The 19,265-nt window shown below is 28.5% G+C and overlaps 1 protein-coding gene across 1 annotated transcript in view; it reads right to left on the reverse strand.

The window, feature by feature from the left end:
- Positions 1-19,265, reverse strand: part of LOC129987924 (uncharacterized) — a 132,556-nt gene that overhangs the window by 69,993 nt on the left and 43,298 nt on the right. Inside the window, exon 3 of the mRNA XM_056095922.1 lies at positions 10,215-10,499. Within this exon, the coding sequence (XP_055951897.1) occupies positions 10,215-10,499 (285 nt within the window). The remainder of the gene's footprint in view (positions 1-10,214; positions 10,500-19,265) is intronic.

Below are 19,265 nucleotides of genomic sequence, written 5' to 3' on the forward strand. Positions count from 1 at the left end.
GGGAGGTTTTATTTGGTTCCCCGGAATTATTAATCAAAAAGAGGATTCATTATTCAAATTAATTAACATTTGTTGCTTATTAGCTTCTGCCAGTCAAACAAAACGGTCCCATAAATCGGAGAAGGTTAGATGAATGATCCTTCATAAGAACGATGATTTTGAGAGCTATATTGATCGGTGACAATGTAACTAGTTTGGACAATAAATTGATACTCTAGGGGGACTTCCTGTTGAGAATGCAATTTATAATTGTTAATAATTTGTACGATTGATAAATATTTTATTTATGGATCTGTAATTATATATAAAGAAGAGGATTTACGCTAGAAATTAATTAATTTTATTGTTAATTAAATTTAAATATATATTGAGAGACAATCATCCGTAAAATAAAGTAATTTCATAAATTAGCATTTGTTAGATGAATTATCCTTAAATTATTATTAAAGAATAAATTATTACATTCATGATTTTTGAAGCCATATTTATCTCAACAGCACAGTTTTTTTTACAGATTTTTAACAAACTATTGAGTTTTGGTATTATTCTTCGTTACATTTATGATTTTTGCTGCCATATTTATCTCAACAACACAGTTTGTTTTAGAGACATTTAACAAATTATTGAGTTCTGGAATTATTCTTTATTACATTTATGATTTTGGAAGCCATATTTATCTCAACAACTCAGTTTGTTTTAGAGACTTTTAACAAATTATTGAGCTCTGGAATAATTCTTTATTACATTTATGATTTTTGCTACCATATTTATCCCAACAACACAGTTTGTTTTAGAAACTTTTAACAAATTATTGAGTTCTGGAATTATTATTTATTACATTTATGATTTTTGAAGCCATATTTATCTCAACAGCACAGTTTTTTTTACAGATTTTTAACAAACTATTGAGTTTTGGTATTATTCTTCGTTACATTTATGATTTTTGCTGCCATATTTATCTCAACAACACAGTTTGTTTTAGAGACATTTAACAAATTATTGAGTTCTGGAATTTTACTTTATTACATTTATGATTTTTGCTACCATATTTATCTTAACAACGCAGTTCATTTTAGAGACTTAAAAATTATTGAGTTCTGGAATTATTCTTTATTACATTTATGATTTTTGAAGCCATATTTATCTCAACAACACAGTTTGTTTTACAGCTTTTTAATAAACTATTGAGTTCTGGAATAATTCTTTATTACATTTATGATTTTTGAAGCCATATTTATCTCAACAACACAGCTTGTTTTACAGCTTTTTAACAAACTATTGAGTTCTGGAATTATTCTTTATTACATTTATGATTTTTGCAGCCATATTTATCTCGACAATTCAGTTATTTTAGGGATCTTAAAAATAAAATCAGATTTAGCGTTATCCATTATTATATTCATGATTTAAGCAGCTATATTTACTTCGACAACAGAGTCGGTTAAAGAATATTAACAGTAAAATTCTGATGTAGAATTTCGTAGCTATTTAAAAATGCAATATATGATAATATATTACATTATAATTTATCAATAAAGAATTGAAATTATTAATTAATATTTATTCCATTTTTTTCTGAAATGATTATAAACAGACTGAAATCGACTACAATATTTCCTTAGTTACATTTATTTTACTTACAGAAAATTGTCAGTCAATTCAGTTTTATAAATCAGCGCAGGTTAGAGAATGATCCCTCATAAGTGCGATGCTTTTCATAGCTATTAGAGATTTTTACTGGAATAAAAATTCGAATTCTATTAAATAGTCGAATTTCTTGCTATTGTCTAAATATATAACTATTTTTCTTGGTATATAATTTATGCCAATTATTTTTTAATTCATATTTTGAAAATTTCCTTTTCTATTTCTTTTCACGATTCATTTAAATTGATGACAAATGAACTAAAAATAGTTTTATAATTAGAGAAATTTTCCGAAGCAAACAATCATTTTTTCAATTACAAGAATAATTTCTAAAACTACAATTAGTTATTGTATTATTAATGATAAAAGATTCTTTTATTGAATCCAGTTTTACTTATTGAAGTCATTTATTTCCCCAAATTGTTTGTCTTTCCAGATCTGGCAACGAAGGAGAAGAAAAAAAATATTATCGTCTGAGATTGAAATTGTGTTTTTGATCTATCTCTACAGAAGGACTGAAATCAATTGTTTGCTTTTATTCTTTTATTCTTTATGTATGAATAAAATGATTGTTTTGTTTCAGACTAAAGCAGATAAATAAAAGTGATAAACAAATCATGGCCGCTTACAAACAAAGGATAATTTTTTTCCTGGTAACAGATTTATTTTCTTTTGTAGTATATGTTACAGGAAATAATTTAAAACTATATAAAATGATTAAAGCTATAAAAATGTGTATAAAATATTTTTATAAATATATTTAGCAAATACAATAATTATAAAATATAAAAAAAATATTTTGTAAAAATATCAAATATATATTTTTAAATATAAATTATATAAAATATATATATTTATAAAAATTATTTTAGAAATTTTTTTGGACAAATGTATTCTGCAAAATAATTAATTTTAATATATAATGGCAAGTAAATCTGCAAAATATGAAAATGGTTTTATTTCGTTGAATGTACATTTAGAAAGATAAGAAAAATAAAATGAAAACTTCTTTTAAAAATACCCTTTATGAAAATACACCAATAACAGAAATAATTAGCAATGAAAAAAAATCCATAATAGGTAAATAAAATTATTATTTGGATATTGCAATAAGTACAAGCATGGACTGCATTCTTATACCAAGTACGATTCAAAATTGCGATTAAAATTAAGAAACTAGTTTTCTTTTAAACTACAGTAACATAAAGTTACCAAAAATAATGCATTTTCTTTTTCTACACATTCCGCGCATCTCACCGAATTTAACTTAAAATTACTCGACAATCTGAAGCACCACTTCCCATTTCATTTCATCTAATACAGATATGTCGCCAATTTAAGAGTCTTTTCGTCGTTTTGCGCCCTAATGAACGCACAAATAACTGCCACCGTTCCAATCCACTCCGACAAAACTGTTTTACCACAATTTATTTTCCACTCAAGAGAAAAGTATTTTGAGAAATTATGAGTTTCGGCTATGCGTCGGAGGGTTAAGTCTTTGCGGTATGTTGAGCATCTGTTGGCGGACGTCATTTGCACTTTTGCGCCCAGCAATTGTCATTAATCACTTTTCGAGCACAATGTCGCCAATTTGGCGACGTAATGAATATGATGAACGACTTACTGCGAAAATTGGAAGAGTTAGTTTGTGTTAAATGAATGCGCGTTGGAATTTGCCACCGAAACGTCTTTTGCAGTATGATCTAGGAATTAGGTAAGGGGGCATTTCTTAATGACGTAGTGTGGAATTTAGGTCATTCTATCAAAGCAGTAAATATACAATTACATCTTTCAAACTGAAGGAATTTGTACAAACATGCTATTTGTAAAAATAAAAAAATGAAATAATTTTTTCCCTTCATAATTTTGTGTTATTTTATAGAAAGATGTGTAGAATTTTTTGACTCAAACTTAGAATGGGGAGAAAGTGTAATGATTAAGTGTAGTGACTTGTAGTGATTTAAATACGAGATATAAAAGCTATGAATTGAAGTACAAATAGATTATTTTTAATAGATAAAAATTCATCTATATATCATTCATAATAAACTGTTATATTTAGAAATATTAATTCGATATTTTGGACAATGAAATAATCGTGTATGTTTATTTTGAATCACCGAAAAAAATATTCTTCGATTCTATAATGTTCTTCATTTGATCAAATGCATGATATAATTTTGAAAATCAAGATTCGAGTTAAATATTTTATTATTATAAAACGTTTTAATGCCCTCAAAAGTCTAAATAATTATTTACATTCTTATATGACTTAATAAATAATGATAGCTACTTAATTTTACTAACTAAATAATGATTATCTTGTTCAGGAAAATTAAATTATATTCTAATATATCAGTATGAAGAGTGATACAATTCTCTATATATAACACGATTTCATTTCTTCCTCCTGAGTATTTATTTGGTGTGTTATTAATTAACACATAAGAAAAATTTGTTAAACAATATTTTTAAAATCTGGCAGTATCTCTCACAATGGCAGTTTTTTACTCAGTTTGTTAGGGAAAATGTTTAACTTTCTTAAAAACCTTTTTAAAAAGTATTATAATTTAGAACAATTTTCTTAGAATAATTATTGATGTGCTCGTGACCGTTATTGTGATATGTTTCCAGGATTGTTATAATCCAATGAAAATTATTCACTAACTAAAGGATTTATTTTTATCTTCAAAGGATCCTATATAAATGAAACATTCATGAAATAATTTTAGAAGAAATGCTATCGTTTTTGCGATTTACTGATCCAAAGATTTTTTACTTAATAATAACTCTAACTAAAGCAATATAAATCATTAAAGGTAATCTGAATATAAGAATAAAGTTTTCTTATTTTATAAACTTTTTCAGAAACAATAGAGGTACAGATATTCGGTCGGAAAAATTTTATACTTATAATCTAATCAGCTGCTGCGAAATATTTCTAGATGTGTTGTCGGCAAAAAAATATGAGATTAAATCTTAGTGTCTTGTTCGAATTCGGTTTTCCATCTCTCCGGTTTGGTCTTTGTCATATGTAAATATTAATTAGATATCTCTAACCATTTATATGCGCTCGTACGTATCATTTTTATATATAATCATAGAAAATTATCCTCAATCTATACGGAAGAAAAAGCCAAGTAATCTTGTAAATAGATTACGGAGCTTTATTTTGAGAGAAAATAGAATGTACAGGCAACAAAATTACAGCCGAGGTGCACACAAACAACAGCACTTGCAAAAATATATATAACGCATACAAGCAGGAAATCATTAATTAACATTAACAGTGCATTGAGAAGAGCTCAGCCTCACCAGCTCGTAATGCATTCAGCATTTAATTTACAATCAATTCAATCCTTTAAAATCCTAGCATACATACAAGTCCTCTGCCAAGACATGGAAGTTTCTATAAAAATCTACAGATCTCGGTTTTTTTCAGAGTTAATTGCCAAAATTCTAGCATTTTCTATAATTTTCAATTTTGTCGAGAAGAGCGAAATTCTTTCATTTGTCATACATTCATCATTTCATTAAGTGCAAATATGTCTACATTAGTATGGGACTTATTGCGCTTGGAACCGTATGAGAGATATGTAGCAATACTTTTGACTATGCTTAGTAATTGCTGTAAACTAGGTTGAAATAAAAATTTTTTTGCTGGAGATGTGTTTACTATAAATACTTCATAAGCATCTATTGTTACAGTGTCACAGAATATAATAGAATCATCTTTTGAAAAATTTCTAAAAAATCCCTACTAATCAACGAAAATCATTTAAATTGTTAGAATAAGTTTTTATCTTTTTCTAAAAGTAATTTTTTTTTTTACTGTTAATACACGAAGAAAATTCTGTCTAAAATAAAACATGTTTTAATAATTCAGAAAAATGATTTGTGATATTAATATGTGATACGGTTAAATATAAATCAATTTTACAGTAAGTTAATTTAAAATCTAAAAAAAAAATAAATCACACAAATATTTTATTCCAATTATTTCTTGAAGGAATACTTAAAAAGTAATCAACTAATCAAATATATATAACAAACAACTCGAATATTTATTTTTGGAAACAATAGCAAATATTATATTAAATTCTTATAGATCCCTCAAACCCTTTTGGAACCAGAAAGAAATCTTCTATTCAATAAGAAATATTATGTGATGATTAGAAGATTTTAATCATATTTAAAATAATTCAGTTAGTGAAAAAATTCTCATCGAACTCTTAGTTATGGTATTAGATCTGTGATATGATTGGTTTTCAATCGCAGTTATTAATAAACCGGTGATAAATCACTATGAACAAATCACGCGTATTATCATTTCAGCTATTCTCTGATGGCAACTTAAGAAGTAAACTAATATATTTCCAAAAACACTCATTTTCACCACATATCCCATCTCCATCTAATTATTAAACTAATTCCCAGCTTCTCATCACTCATACCTTATTTCCTGCCGCGGTGCTCTCAGATTAAGTCCCATTCTAATCTAACTCCCTAGTGTGTACCTAATTATAATAATTGATTCCTTGAAGACAACGAGAGAGAAAATTAACTAATACTCTCTCAGTTTTCTTCCACCACCGAAAATGATCCTTCAAAATCAAACAATTAACGACTGCAGCAACTTTTTAAAATATCAAAAAATTCTTTTGGAGGGAAATTACCTTCTTTTAATTCTAGAATTTTAGAGGACTCCACTTAAGAGAAAGGTATAGCCCTAATTATCTATGGCATCTCGCGAACAAGTCCATGGTTTGAAGGAGCTCAAAGCTACAAAAGTTTTGGACAAAATTTCGAGAATTCTTAAGTTCAAATGAGAAAGATATTCCGTCTTCTGATGATAGTTTGCGTTTCTGTTTTTGGTCACGGTTTAGCACTTATAAATAACTACTTGAAATATTCGTTTGTTGTTGTTTTTTATAATCCTTTATGAAGAAAAGGATATAATTGAAGGTAAATTCTTAAATATGTAGATTTAGGGTTCTTAAAAATAGGATTTTTTTTTTTTTTTTTTTTTGCAAAATGCGTTGTTATTTGTCCTATTTGTCGTTTTATAACGCAGTAGGAACTTGGACAAATTATTTAGGTTCGTAACAAACACATTAATAAAATTAATACTTTTAAGTTGTCTAGAAGCTCAAAAGTTCATATTTGATGCGTCTGATTTAGAAGATATGTATATAAAATTTATAAATGTGTTAAATTTTTATAAGTCATTTACGTAATATTCCTTCACTTTTAATATTGTGTTTGATTACTTTTATTCTTAACTATTTAATTTCCTTTAACAATCTAATATTTTTGTTTCTAATTTTCATACTCATGATATTATTATAATTAAGTTTAAAATTAATCTGCTAAACATTTATTTTTATATTTTAAAAAAAATATGTTTTCTTATTTTTAATTCTTTTTGTTATATAAAACGGTAAAATAAATATTTTAACAGAATTTCTTTAAATTCTTTAACTCAAGTTTTTAAATCTTCGCCTTCTAATTTCAGATAAAAAAAAATATTTTTTTAATTAAAATAATAAATGTAGCTTTTTTACGTTATCTTATATATATTTAATCTGTATTGAATTTTGCAAAAGTTTTTCGATAACAGTCAACCGATTCAAGTTTTACATCTATAGAAAATACATATTCAATTATCTAGATTGAAACTATATTATTTAATAGTTTAGGATTCAAACTATTATTTATTATTTTATTTGTAGTTGAATCTAAGCAGTCTAATGTGTCTGCAACATTTATTTGAATAAGTCGATTAATAAATGATTATTACGGCCAAACTAAAATACATAAGAAAGTTTAAGAGATTTAATCTTAATTTTCAGAAACATGGAAGAAATAAGGATTCGGAAATAATCGACAATTCTTAACTTTTATTAACTAGCATATTATTGCAAGATAGGATCTAGAAGTTTTTTTTTTAAAACAAACGACAATGCTAATATACTTTAAGAAGAATAATTTTCAATAATTGGAATTACATTTGCTTATATAATTTTGACGTTAAAAATATATAATTCAACTAATTCTTATATAATTAAACTTATTCTTATATAATTAACTCAAAATTTGAAGTATTTTTTGAAGCTCATGAAGATTCAAAAGTAATTTGAAGTTGGTTTGTTTGATTCAAAAATAAAATGTATGTCTTTCATTTTCGAGAAAAAATTAGAAATTCTCGTGTCTTAAAAAAATTAAAAATCCATTTTTAACAATTATTTTCTTCTTATAAACAAGAGAATTTAGTTTACCATGCCAATGCAAAAGCAAAAATTCGTTTTTTGTTGACAAATAAGTAAAGTAATTGATGTGAAAAATAATAATTATTATTTAATTAAAAAAATTTCCATCTTTAAACCGAGAAATGCTAAAAATTAAATTTTTCATGAATTAGTAAAAATTATGAATGCTATTTCTTTTAACTTATAAATGAGAATTTTTTGGGAGCTACAATGCCCCCATAAAGTATCACATCATTTGATGCATGTAAACAATTAAAAATACAGAATGTTTACCTAACATCGACAAGATAGCATTATGCGAGTGCAAAAGAAAAATGATGTTCAAGTGTCAGATGCGATAATCTTTAAAGTCATCTTCAATTATTTACGTCTAATACAAGTCGACATCTTTTAAAGTGATGTATGTCGGACAGTTCACGTAATTACATAACAGCGATTACTAAGCGAAAAATATTAAAAAAAAAAAAAAAAAGATTTTCGAAATTTAATAAATAAAAAAAAAAAAACTATTTTCCGTTGGTAAGTATACTGCTTTAATTTAAGTAGACTAATAACTGTGCTGTGGAAAATAAATAGTGAATACTTATCAATCACTGAACGTACACAAAATAAATAAATAAAGAGCTACCTAATTCTTATCGTATAATGGATTTAAAAACAAAAAAAGAACAGTTCTTTGCCCACCTAGCGCAGAATGCACGAACTGTTTTTGTCATTTTTAAGGAATTCCATTTTCTTTAAGTTTCCCCTGAAAGAATTTGATGGTTAAATTCCGAAAATGATTAATCGTCTGCTCCAGAGACAAGTTGGAAAATACTTTTAGCGGGAAAGGTTTATTGAATAACAGCAGACCTTATTCATGTTTTCCGTCCGTTTCTTAAGCGGTAATGATGTGTTTTCTAGTTGAGTTTTTAGAATCTTAATGAATTTCGGACCTGTTTTTTCATTTTTTTTTAACTTTCGGGAAATTTGTTGATGCACACGCTTATAAAACCACTGATTATGCTCGCTTCAGTTTTAAGCAGAATGTCATTTTCCTTTTTTGTTCAAGGGTTTGTTCTTTTTCGAAATTTTTGTGTATTAAAAATATTTATTTTTTGTGGAAATATACGCAGATAATCATTGAATTTCGATTATGGCTAAAACATAAATGTAAGATAAAAACAATGAAAATAATTTTTTTTTTACAATATATGCATTGAAAAATTAATAATTCTTATTATCAAAAAAAGATTGCTGACATTCTAAATCAGAAAAAAAATAGAAAGAAACTCTAAACAAAATTATCATTTGATAAATGAAATATATAATTAGACTCAGTTGGAAATAATAACAATATGAATTTCTCTTAGACCATTTTTGCTTGCATGTGTTCGAAAATTATAAATATAAAAATGTAAATACTTCCCGTAAATCCAAACAATTTCAAAATATTCTTGACTCAAGTTTATTTATACAAAATTCTTCTTTAATCAAATATTCCTTATTGGTAAAATTTAGAAGAAAACATTATCTATGAAGCTAAGAATAGACTTTTTAATTATTTAACGACGGAAGAAATAAACATGAAATAATATGCATATTTTTATGTTAAAAACTCATATTTAGTAAGGAGTTGAGATTTAAATTTCAAACATAACTATTTATTATACTATGCAATTTCATATAATTAATTATAAAATGTCGTATGTTCTTTTATAATAAATTGATGAAATAGTTTTTGGAGCAATTTACCTTCTTTAAGAGGCAAATAATCATAATTTATTCATGATTTATTTGTACGGAATTTCTTCTGTTATTTTAATTTGTCGAATGAATTTATTATGAATAATTTTCTTAATTATCTAAAAAATTAATTTTTATTCAGTATTTATGCCTTAATTTTGTATTTTTGTTTTAATAAAGTTTATATTTTCTTTCAATATGTTTTATTATATATAGCAAAATAAAGCAATTTTATTTAATGACTATTTTAAAAATATCTCCCAAATTTCCGGCAACATCATTAGATTAAAAAATAAAACTGAATTCTGTACCACCAATATTAATGCTTTACATATGCATTGTTTTTAAAGTCGAAGAAAATTATTATCTATATATTTTATATTGGGGATTATAAAGATAAATAATGTTATTGAAAAACGCAACAAGGAAGTTGAAATATTTTATGTAGATACTTGATATTTTAATGGTATTATGATGCCAAAAAACTCAATTTATTGGAAAGGTCTATGTGCAAAATAAATGAAACAATGTAAGGTTATTGAAAATGTTGTTGAACTAAAGAAGAAAACTTACAATCAGGTCGAGTACCAAATCGTCCAACAGTGCTTCCTTGTCCAGTTTCAAATCTGTTCCATCCATACACTCGGAATTCATAGTCCGTCCAAGGCTTTAATTCAACAAGTGTGGAACACTTGGAAGTTGCATCTGAAGTTATGTTTAGAAAAGAAGGTTGCCCGTGAGGATTCTCAACTTCTCTGTATTTGACAATGTAGCCCAACACTTGACCAAATTCTGGTCTTGTCCAGCATACTTGAACGGTCGATCCTGTTGCATTTGCAGAACGGACATCTCTAGGTTCTAGGAATAAAAAATGTAATCTTTATTAGTATAAACTCCTTTCAGGAGGGAAATATCCTTTTGATACTTTTAATTAATCTTGAATGTAATTGAAAAAACAGAATCACAAGTTACAAATTAATACCAAATAATTATCATTATTGGCTCTGGGCCTCTGCACATTAGAGTCATTTTTTGGAATGGTGGAAGATATTCACAACAAAATCATGGCTTTATGTAAAGTATCTTCCAAGGTTCACTTTAAGAGGACTTTAATAAAATTTCGAGAATATTTTATTCTGGTGGTATAGTTTCAATTTTGAAATAGGAGTACCAAGTATATGACCCGGTTCCACATGAAATATTATCATATATAACAGCTTAGCATATTTCAAATTTATTGATATGGATCAGAGAGAAGGAATTGGTGTGACATGAAATTGAAGGAATTCGGAGGTTAACTCAGGTATGAAGTCTTCCAAACGTTCTTCTGCAGATTATTTTAATAAAATTTAGAGACTCGTTTACCCTGGTGGTATAGTTTTAATTTTGAAATAGGACTACCAAGTATATAACCCGATTTCACATGAATAAAATATTACCATGTATATCAGCTTAGCATGTTTTAAATTGGCTGATATGACCATATTGAATGGAATTTGTGTGGCATGGAATTCAGGAAATTCGGATGTTATTTCAGATCTGAAGTCTTCCAAACGTTCACCTCAGGATTATTTTAGTAAAATTTCCAGCCTCAATTAGCCGGGTGGTATAGTTTCAATTTTAAAACAGCAACACTAAATATATCACCTGATTTTACAGAAATGAAATATTACCATGTATATCAGCTTAGTATATTTTAAATTTGTTGATATGGGTCTTATCGAATGGAATTGGTGTGGCATAGATTTCAGGGAATTTGAATGTTAACTAAAATATGATTTTCATTTTATACCTAAAGATCAAAATTACAAGGTACCGCTCTAAATAATATTCATATGTTTCCACAGCAGTACCTTAATCTAGAGTAAATATTTTAAAATGCCTTCATAATGGAATTTTTGAAAGTAATTTAGATAACCATCTTAGATCCAAAAGTTTATTTATTTTTGATAATTTTTTATTACAGAAAAATGTTTCATAAACTAATTTTGTATTTAAAAATTTTTGGCAACCCAAAGAGGCCAAGCACAGAGAAAAAAATAAAATACTATTTGAAAAGAAGTTTAAATATTATTATGAATTTATATGCATTATTTAAAGGATTCAGAATAAGATAATTTCTGATGCACTATTCAAATTTGAGTCCATTGCTCATCTATTACCAGCAATTCCGCCAGTGGATTTTGATTATACAGCGATATATAATTAAATCATGATTATGGAAAGTATATATTTTGGGTTATGTAAGATTGGATATTGTATCGCTTTTACATTGCATTATTTGATAATTGTTTCGCCATTCGAATGATGAAAGCTTGATTAAATTATGTAATGGTAATTATTATAAGTAAACATTACAATATAATATATTCTCAAATAATAATTATCTTTACAGATACTAAAGAATCTAAATAAGCTAAATAGTAAAAAGAAAAAAAATTCTGTTTTGTTTTGATAAACAAAAAAGTAATAAATTGAAAGAAATGGAATGAACAAAGCTAATTTCCATAATATTCTTAAATGTTATCAATATCAATATGAAGACTCTTTTTATTTAATAAAAGACATTTCAATGCGAAGTGAAAATGGATAAAAAATACAAATTTGTAAACGAAATGATGATAAAATGAATCATTCAAATAAACCAATAAAATTAATCACTAACTAAAAAATCCATTGGTTTTCATTGTAACCTTTGACTTAGCTTAAGTAAATAAAAGAATATCATTTAACAAAAACATCATTTAATATGATAATTCATTAATTATTAATGAAAAAAAACATTTTCTATTTACATTTAGAGGATATCTAGTTACAGCTTTTAATTCTAAACTGAGTCATAATCAAAATAAAAATAAATCCAATTAAAACGGCTGCCGAGCACTTTGGATCAATCAATATAATTTTATATGAAAAAATGTAATTCAACTTTTTCCAGGAAATATCTGAAAGCGATTTATAAATGAATGTAAATACGTATTGATGTCCTTCATTGCATAGATGATCTATAAAATATTATAAACTCTGAAATTGCTAAAGCCGTCATTTTGACGGATCTTGGTATCAATAGTTGTAGGTCATAGAGAATATGAAAGCTGAGATGGATGAGTGGGAATTGAATATGTAATTGTCCTTATTTTTCATTAAAGAACATCATAAAGTTCTAGAACATTAGATAAATTATATCCAAACTTTTGCGGATGCAATTTGAAAAACATCAAAATGAAGGTCTTGCTAGTTCTAGTGTTAAAAAAAATAATAGAATTTTTGCATTTCCTTTATATTATTAAAAGTTGGAATAAATTTCAGAAAAAAAGCAGTTCAATCATATATGAAGACTATAAAATAAATGCAATATATCTGTTTAAAAAGGCATATTTTTGTTTATCTATCTATGCTATATTATATATATAAACAAATTTTAGAAAATGTGCCTGCTCCTGCTCAAGACGTACACTACATCAATTTTTCTTTTGACCTATCTGTCTATGCTATCTTATATCAATAAACCAATTTTGAAAAACGTGTCTGCTCAAATACACTACATCAATTTTTCTTTTGGTCTATCTATGCTATCTTATATAAACAAACCAATTTTGAAAAACGTGTCTGCCTAAATACACTATGTCAATTTTTCTTTTGGTCTATCTATGCTATCTTATATAAACAAACCAATTTTGAAAAACGTGTCTGCTCAAATACACTACATCAATTTTTCTTTTGGTCTATCTATGCTATCTTATATAAAAAAACCAATTTTGAAAAACGTGTCTGCTCAAATACACTACATCAATTTTTCTTTTGGTCTATCTATGCTATCTTATATAAACAAACCAATTTTGAAAAACGTGTCTGCCCAAATACACTATGTCAATTTTTCTTTCTCGCATACCACTACGATAGTTATTATAATAAAACCTCTCCCCTTTATGTTAAACCCAAGGTATGAATCACAGATCAGCACCCCTAAACGAGCCTGGAAAGAAAACCTTTCTACCCCCTCACATCACGCGAGCTTATCCAGACTTAAGAAATGGAAAATAAGTTGTTGAAATAAACAGCATAGCGGCGTGTTGCCAAACAGAGATAATCACTCAGAAATCTTGGGCTTGTGCACCAAGAATTTGCACTAAGTTGAAGAATAAATCGGTGGCACGCTTTCTACAAAAGTGTAATTACCCAAGATTCGTGCTACCCTCCTAAGCAAGCACGAAATGAATTACCGGGTCCCGGAGAGATATTCTTAAATTGGGAAAGAGGAAGGGCAGGAGGTAGGGGATGGAGAGCAGGGTTTCTTAGAGAGAAAAGAGGACTTTTCATCGGACGAAAACGGGAAAACTCTTTTCCGGTGAAAGTCAGGATCCTGTCATGGCCGCTTGCTGCTCCAGAATCTTCTAAGGGGAATAAGAGTAATGACATAATGTTGGAATATCCGCATTACCATAACTCGGATTTCGGTCCGTGAATGTGAATTGATGGGTTTTCTGCTCTTGAAATGCGGATATATGCGGAAGTGGATGAAATAATGCGTAATAAATAAGTCATAATCGCTCTTTGGTGGAGGTGCGGAGTCAGCAGTTGCTTTACCAGAGAAAGATGTGTTAATCCGTGCGATTGTAATACGAGATATGATCCACATTTATCAAATTTCGCAGCGATGTATGAAAACTAAAATTATTTGTACAGGTAAATCTTTATAAATCCTAAGAGGGATATTTAATGATTGTTTGAAATTTAATGATTGAAAATGTTCTGATTTTGACAATTCAGCTTAGAATACCGAATATATTATACATTTAGGAAGAAATGTAATGACATTTTACTACAAAAGTATGACAGTATAAGTATTTGAACTCATATCTTCCTCGTCATCTGACCGTGGATCAAAATTACGAAGTTCGTCCCAAAATAGCCCTAGTGTTGCTTTACAACGGAATGTTAATATAACTAAAACAAATAAAACAAGTTCACAAACACGCAGATCGGCAGACATAATTCTCAAAATGTGTTTTTCGGACTGAGAGTGATCTGAAACGTAGATTCTTCAAATCCCAAGGTCTATTATAATACTCACTTTTTATATGCTTTGTACAAACAAAGTTACCAGCGGGAGAAGTCCTCTACAAATATTTTCTTATACTCTGTAATAAAGATATTTGTGTATTAGTAACTGCATGGCATTTGTTACGAAATAGCCTATTAGCTGGCGATCTTCGGCGATATTTTTGGCGTTCAAAACGCTGAGATGTGGTTAATACACAAACTTCAGAAAACCGAATGTGCATTTCGGGGGACTTTTTTCTGACCTATCAAAACCAAAATTCGGCACAGAAATATATTTGTAATCACTAACCAAATTTCGTATACTTACTTCATTACGTTTTTTTTTTTTTTTTGAGTTATTGTATTTACATATTTTGGAAAAAATAGATCAATAGATAATCAATACTTTGCCTAATTTTAGATCAAAATTTGATAGTATTTATACATTAGATGTATCAAATTTTATTTATATAGTTCTTTCATTTTGATTGTTATCTTCTTCTGTTATACACGGACAGCAGGGCAAACATACTTAATGAATTACTTTGTACTAAGTTAGTAAAAAGTGGGCTACCGGGCAGATATATACAAATTAAAAGTAATGATTTAGCTAGAAGACTATTATGAATTTCATATCCTTTAAGCTTGATGGCTAATCATTCATAGAATATTTATGATATATGAAGGTCAGTCAACCCATGTAATGTTAAACCATTGATCGTCGATGCAGAAAAACGAAAGATAATCCTTCATATTGATTCCACTCCAACGGAGCAATATTACTTGTCATTCGACCAACATTCTGTATTTTGATTGTTATCTTCTTCTGTTATACACGGACAGCAGGGCAAATGTACTTAATGAATTACTTTGTACTAAGTTAGTAAAAAGTGGGCTACCGGGCAGATATATACAAATTAACAGTAATGATTTAGCTAGAAGACTATTATGAATTTCATATCCTTTAAGCTTGATGGCTAATCATTCATAGAATATTTATGATATATGAAGGTCAGTCAACCCATGTAATGTTAAACCATTGATCGTCGATGCAGAAAAACGAAAGATAATCCTTCATATTGATTCCACTCCAACGGAGCAATATTACTTGTCATTCGACCAACATTCTGTATTTTGATTCGACCAACATTCTGTATTTTGATTGTTATCTTCTTCTGTTATACACGGACAGCAGGGCAAACATACTTAATGAATTACTTTGTACTAAGTTAGTAAAAAGTGGGCTACCGGGCAGATATATACAAATTAACAGTAATGATTTAGCTAGAAGACTATTATGAATTTCATATCCTTTAAGCTTGATGGCTAATCATTCATAGAATATTTATGATATATGAAGGTCAGTCAACCCATGTAATGTTAAACCATTGATCGTCGATGCAGAAAAACGAAAGATAATCCTTCATATTGATTCCACTCCAACGGAGCAATATTACTTGTCATTCGACCAACATTCTGTATTTTGATTGTTATCTTCTTCTGTTATACACGGACAGCAGGGCAAATGTACTTAATGAATTACTTTGTACTAAGTTAGTAAAAAGTGGGCTACCGGGCAGATATATACAAATTAAAAGTAATGATTTAGCTAGAAGACTATTATGAATTTCATATCCTTTAAGCTTGATGGCTAATCATTCATAGAATATTTATGATATATGAAGGTCAGTCAACCCATGTAATGTTAAACCATTGATCGTCGATGCAGAAAAACGAAAGATAATCCTTCATATTGATTCCACTCCAACGGAGCAATATTACTTGTCATTCGACCAACATTCTGTATTTTGATTGTTATCTTCTTCTGTTATACACGGACAGCAGGGCAAATGTACTTAATGAATTACTTTGTACTAAGTTAGTAAAAAGTGGGCTACCGGGCAGATATATACAAATTAACAGTAATGATTTAGCTAGAAGACTATTATGAATTTCATATCCTTTAAGCTTGATGGCTAATCATTCATAGAATATTTATGATATATGAAGGTCAGTCAACCCATGTAATGTTAAACCATTGATCGTCGATGCAGAAAAACGAAAGATAATCCTTCATATTGATTCCACTCCAACGGAGCAATATTACTTGTCATTCGACCAACATTCTGTATTTTGATTCGACCAACATTCTGTATTTTGATTGTTATCTTCTTCTGTTATACACGGACAGCAGGGCAAACATACTTAATGAATTACTTTGTACTAAGTTAGTAAAAAGTGGGCTACCGGGCAGATATATACAAATTAACAGTAATGATTTAGCTAGAAGACTATTATGAATTTCATATCCTTTAAGCTTGATGGCTAATCATTCATAGAATATTTATGATATATGAAGGTCAGTCAACCCATGTAATGTTAAACCATTGATCGTCGATGCAGAAAAACGAAAGATAATCCTTCATATTGATTCCACTCCAACGGAGCAATATTACTTGTCATTCGACCAACATTCTGTATTTTGATTGTTATCTTCTTCTGTTATACACGGACAGCAGGGCAAATGTACTTAATGAATTACTTTGTACTAAGTTAGTAAAAAGTGGGCTACCGGGCAGATATATACAAATTAACAGTAATGATTTAGCTAGAAGACTATTATGAATTTCATATCCTTTAAGCTTGATGGCTAATCATTCATAGAATATTTATGATATATGAAGGTCAGTCAACCCATGTAATGTTAAACCATTGATCGTCGATGCAGAAAAACGAAAGATAATCCTTCATATTGATTCCACTCCAACGGAGCAATATTACTTGTCATTCGACCAACATTCTGTATTTTGATTGTTATCTTCTTCTGTTATACACGGACAGCAGGGCAAACATACTTAATGAATTACTTTGTACTAAGTTAGTAAAAAGTGGGCTACCGGGCAGATATATACAAATTAACAGTAATGATTTAGCTAGAAGACTATTATGAATTTCATATCCTTTAAGCTTGATGGCTAATCATTCATAGAATATTTATGATATATGAAGGTCAGTCAACCCATGTAATGTTAAACCATTGATCGTCGATGCAGAAAAACGAAAGATAATCCTTCATATTGATTCCACTCCAACGGAGCAATATTACTTGTCATTCGACCAACATTCTGTATTTTGATTGTTATCTTCTTCTGTTATACACGGACAGCAGGGCAAACATACTTAATGAATTACTTTGTACTAAGTTAGTAAAAAGTGGGCTACCGGGCAGATATATACAAATTAACAGTAATGATTTAGCTAGAAGACTATTATGAATTTCATATCCTTTAAGCTTGATGGCTAATCATTCATAGAATATTTATGATATATGAAGGTCAGTCAACCCATGTAATGTTAAACCATTGATCGTCGATGCAGAAAAACGAAAGATAATCCTTCATATTGATTCCACTCCAACGGAGCAATATTACTTGTCATTCGACCAACATTCTGTATTTTGATTGTTATCTTCTTCTGTTATACACGGACAGCAGGGCAAATGTACTTAATGAATTACTTTGTACTAAGTTAGTAAAAAGTGGGCTACCGGGCAGATATATACAAATTAACAGTAATGATTTAGCTAGAAGACTATTATGAATTTCATATCCTTTAAGCTTGATGGCTAATCATTCATAGAATATTTATGATATATGAAGGTCAGTCAACCCATGTAATGTTAAACCATTGATCGTCGATGCAGAAAAACGAAAGATAATCCTTCATATTGATTCCACTCCAACGGAGCAATATTACTTGTCATTCGACCAACATTCTGTATTTTGATTGTTATCTTCTTCTGTTATACACGGACAGCAGGGCAAACATACTTAATGAATTACTTTGTACTAAGTTAGTAAAAAGTGGGCTACCGGGCAGATATATACAAATTAACAGTAATGATTTAGCTAGAAGACTATTATGAATTTCATATCCTTTAAGCTTGATGGCTAATCATTCATAGAATATTTATGATATATGAAGGTCAGTCAACCCATGTAATGTTAAACCATTGATCGTCGATGCAGAAAAACGAAAGATAATCCTTCATATTGATTCCACTCCAACGGAGCAATATTACTTGTCATTCGACCAACATTCTGTATTTTGATTGTTATCTTCTTCTGTTATACACGGACAGCAGGGCAAATGTACTTAATGAATTACTTTGTACTAAGTTAGTAAAAAGTGGGCTACCGGGCAGATATATACAAATTAACAGTAATGATTTAGCTAGAAGACTATTATGAATTTCATATCCTTTAAGCTTGATGGCTAATCATTCATAGAATATTTATGATATATGAAGGTCAGTCAACCCATGTAATGTTAAACCATTGATCGTCGATGCAGAAAAACGAAAGATAATCCTTCATATTGATTCCACTCCAACGGAGCAATATTACTTGTCATTCGACCAACATTCTGTATTTTGATTGTTATCTTCTTCTGTTATACACGGACAGCAGGGCAAATGTACTTAATGAATTACTTTGTACTAAGTTAGTAAAAAGTGGGCTACCGGGCAGATATATACAAATTAACAGTAATGATTTAGCTAGAAGACTATTATGAATTTCA

The sequence above is a fragment of the Argiope bruennichi genome, chromosome 10, assembly GCF_947563725.1.
Source record: "Argiope bruennichi chromosome 10, qqArgBrue1.1, whole genome shotgun sequence".
In the NCBI taxonomy this organism is placed as follows: domain Eukaryota; kingdom Metazoa; phylum Arthropoda; class Arachnida; order Araneae; family Araneidae; genus Argiope; species Argiope bruennichi.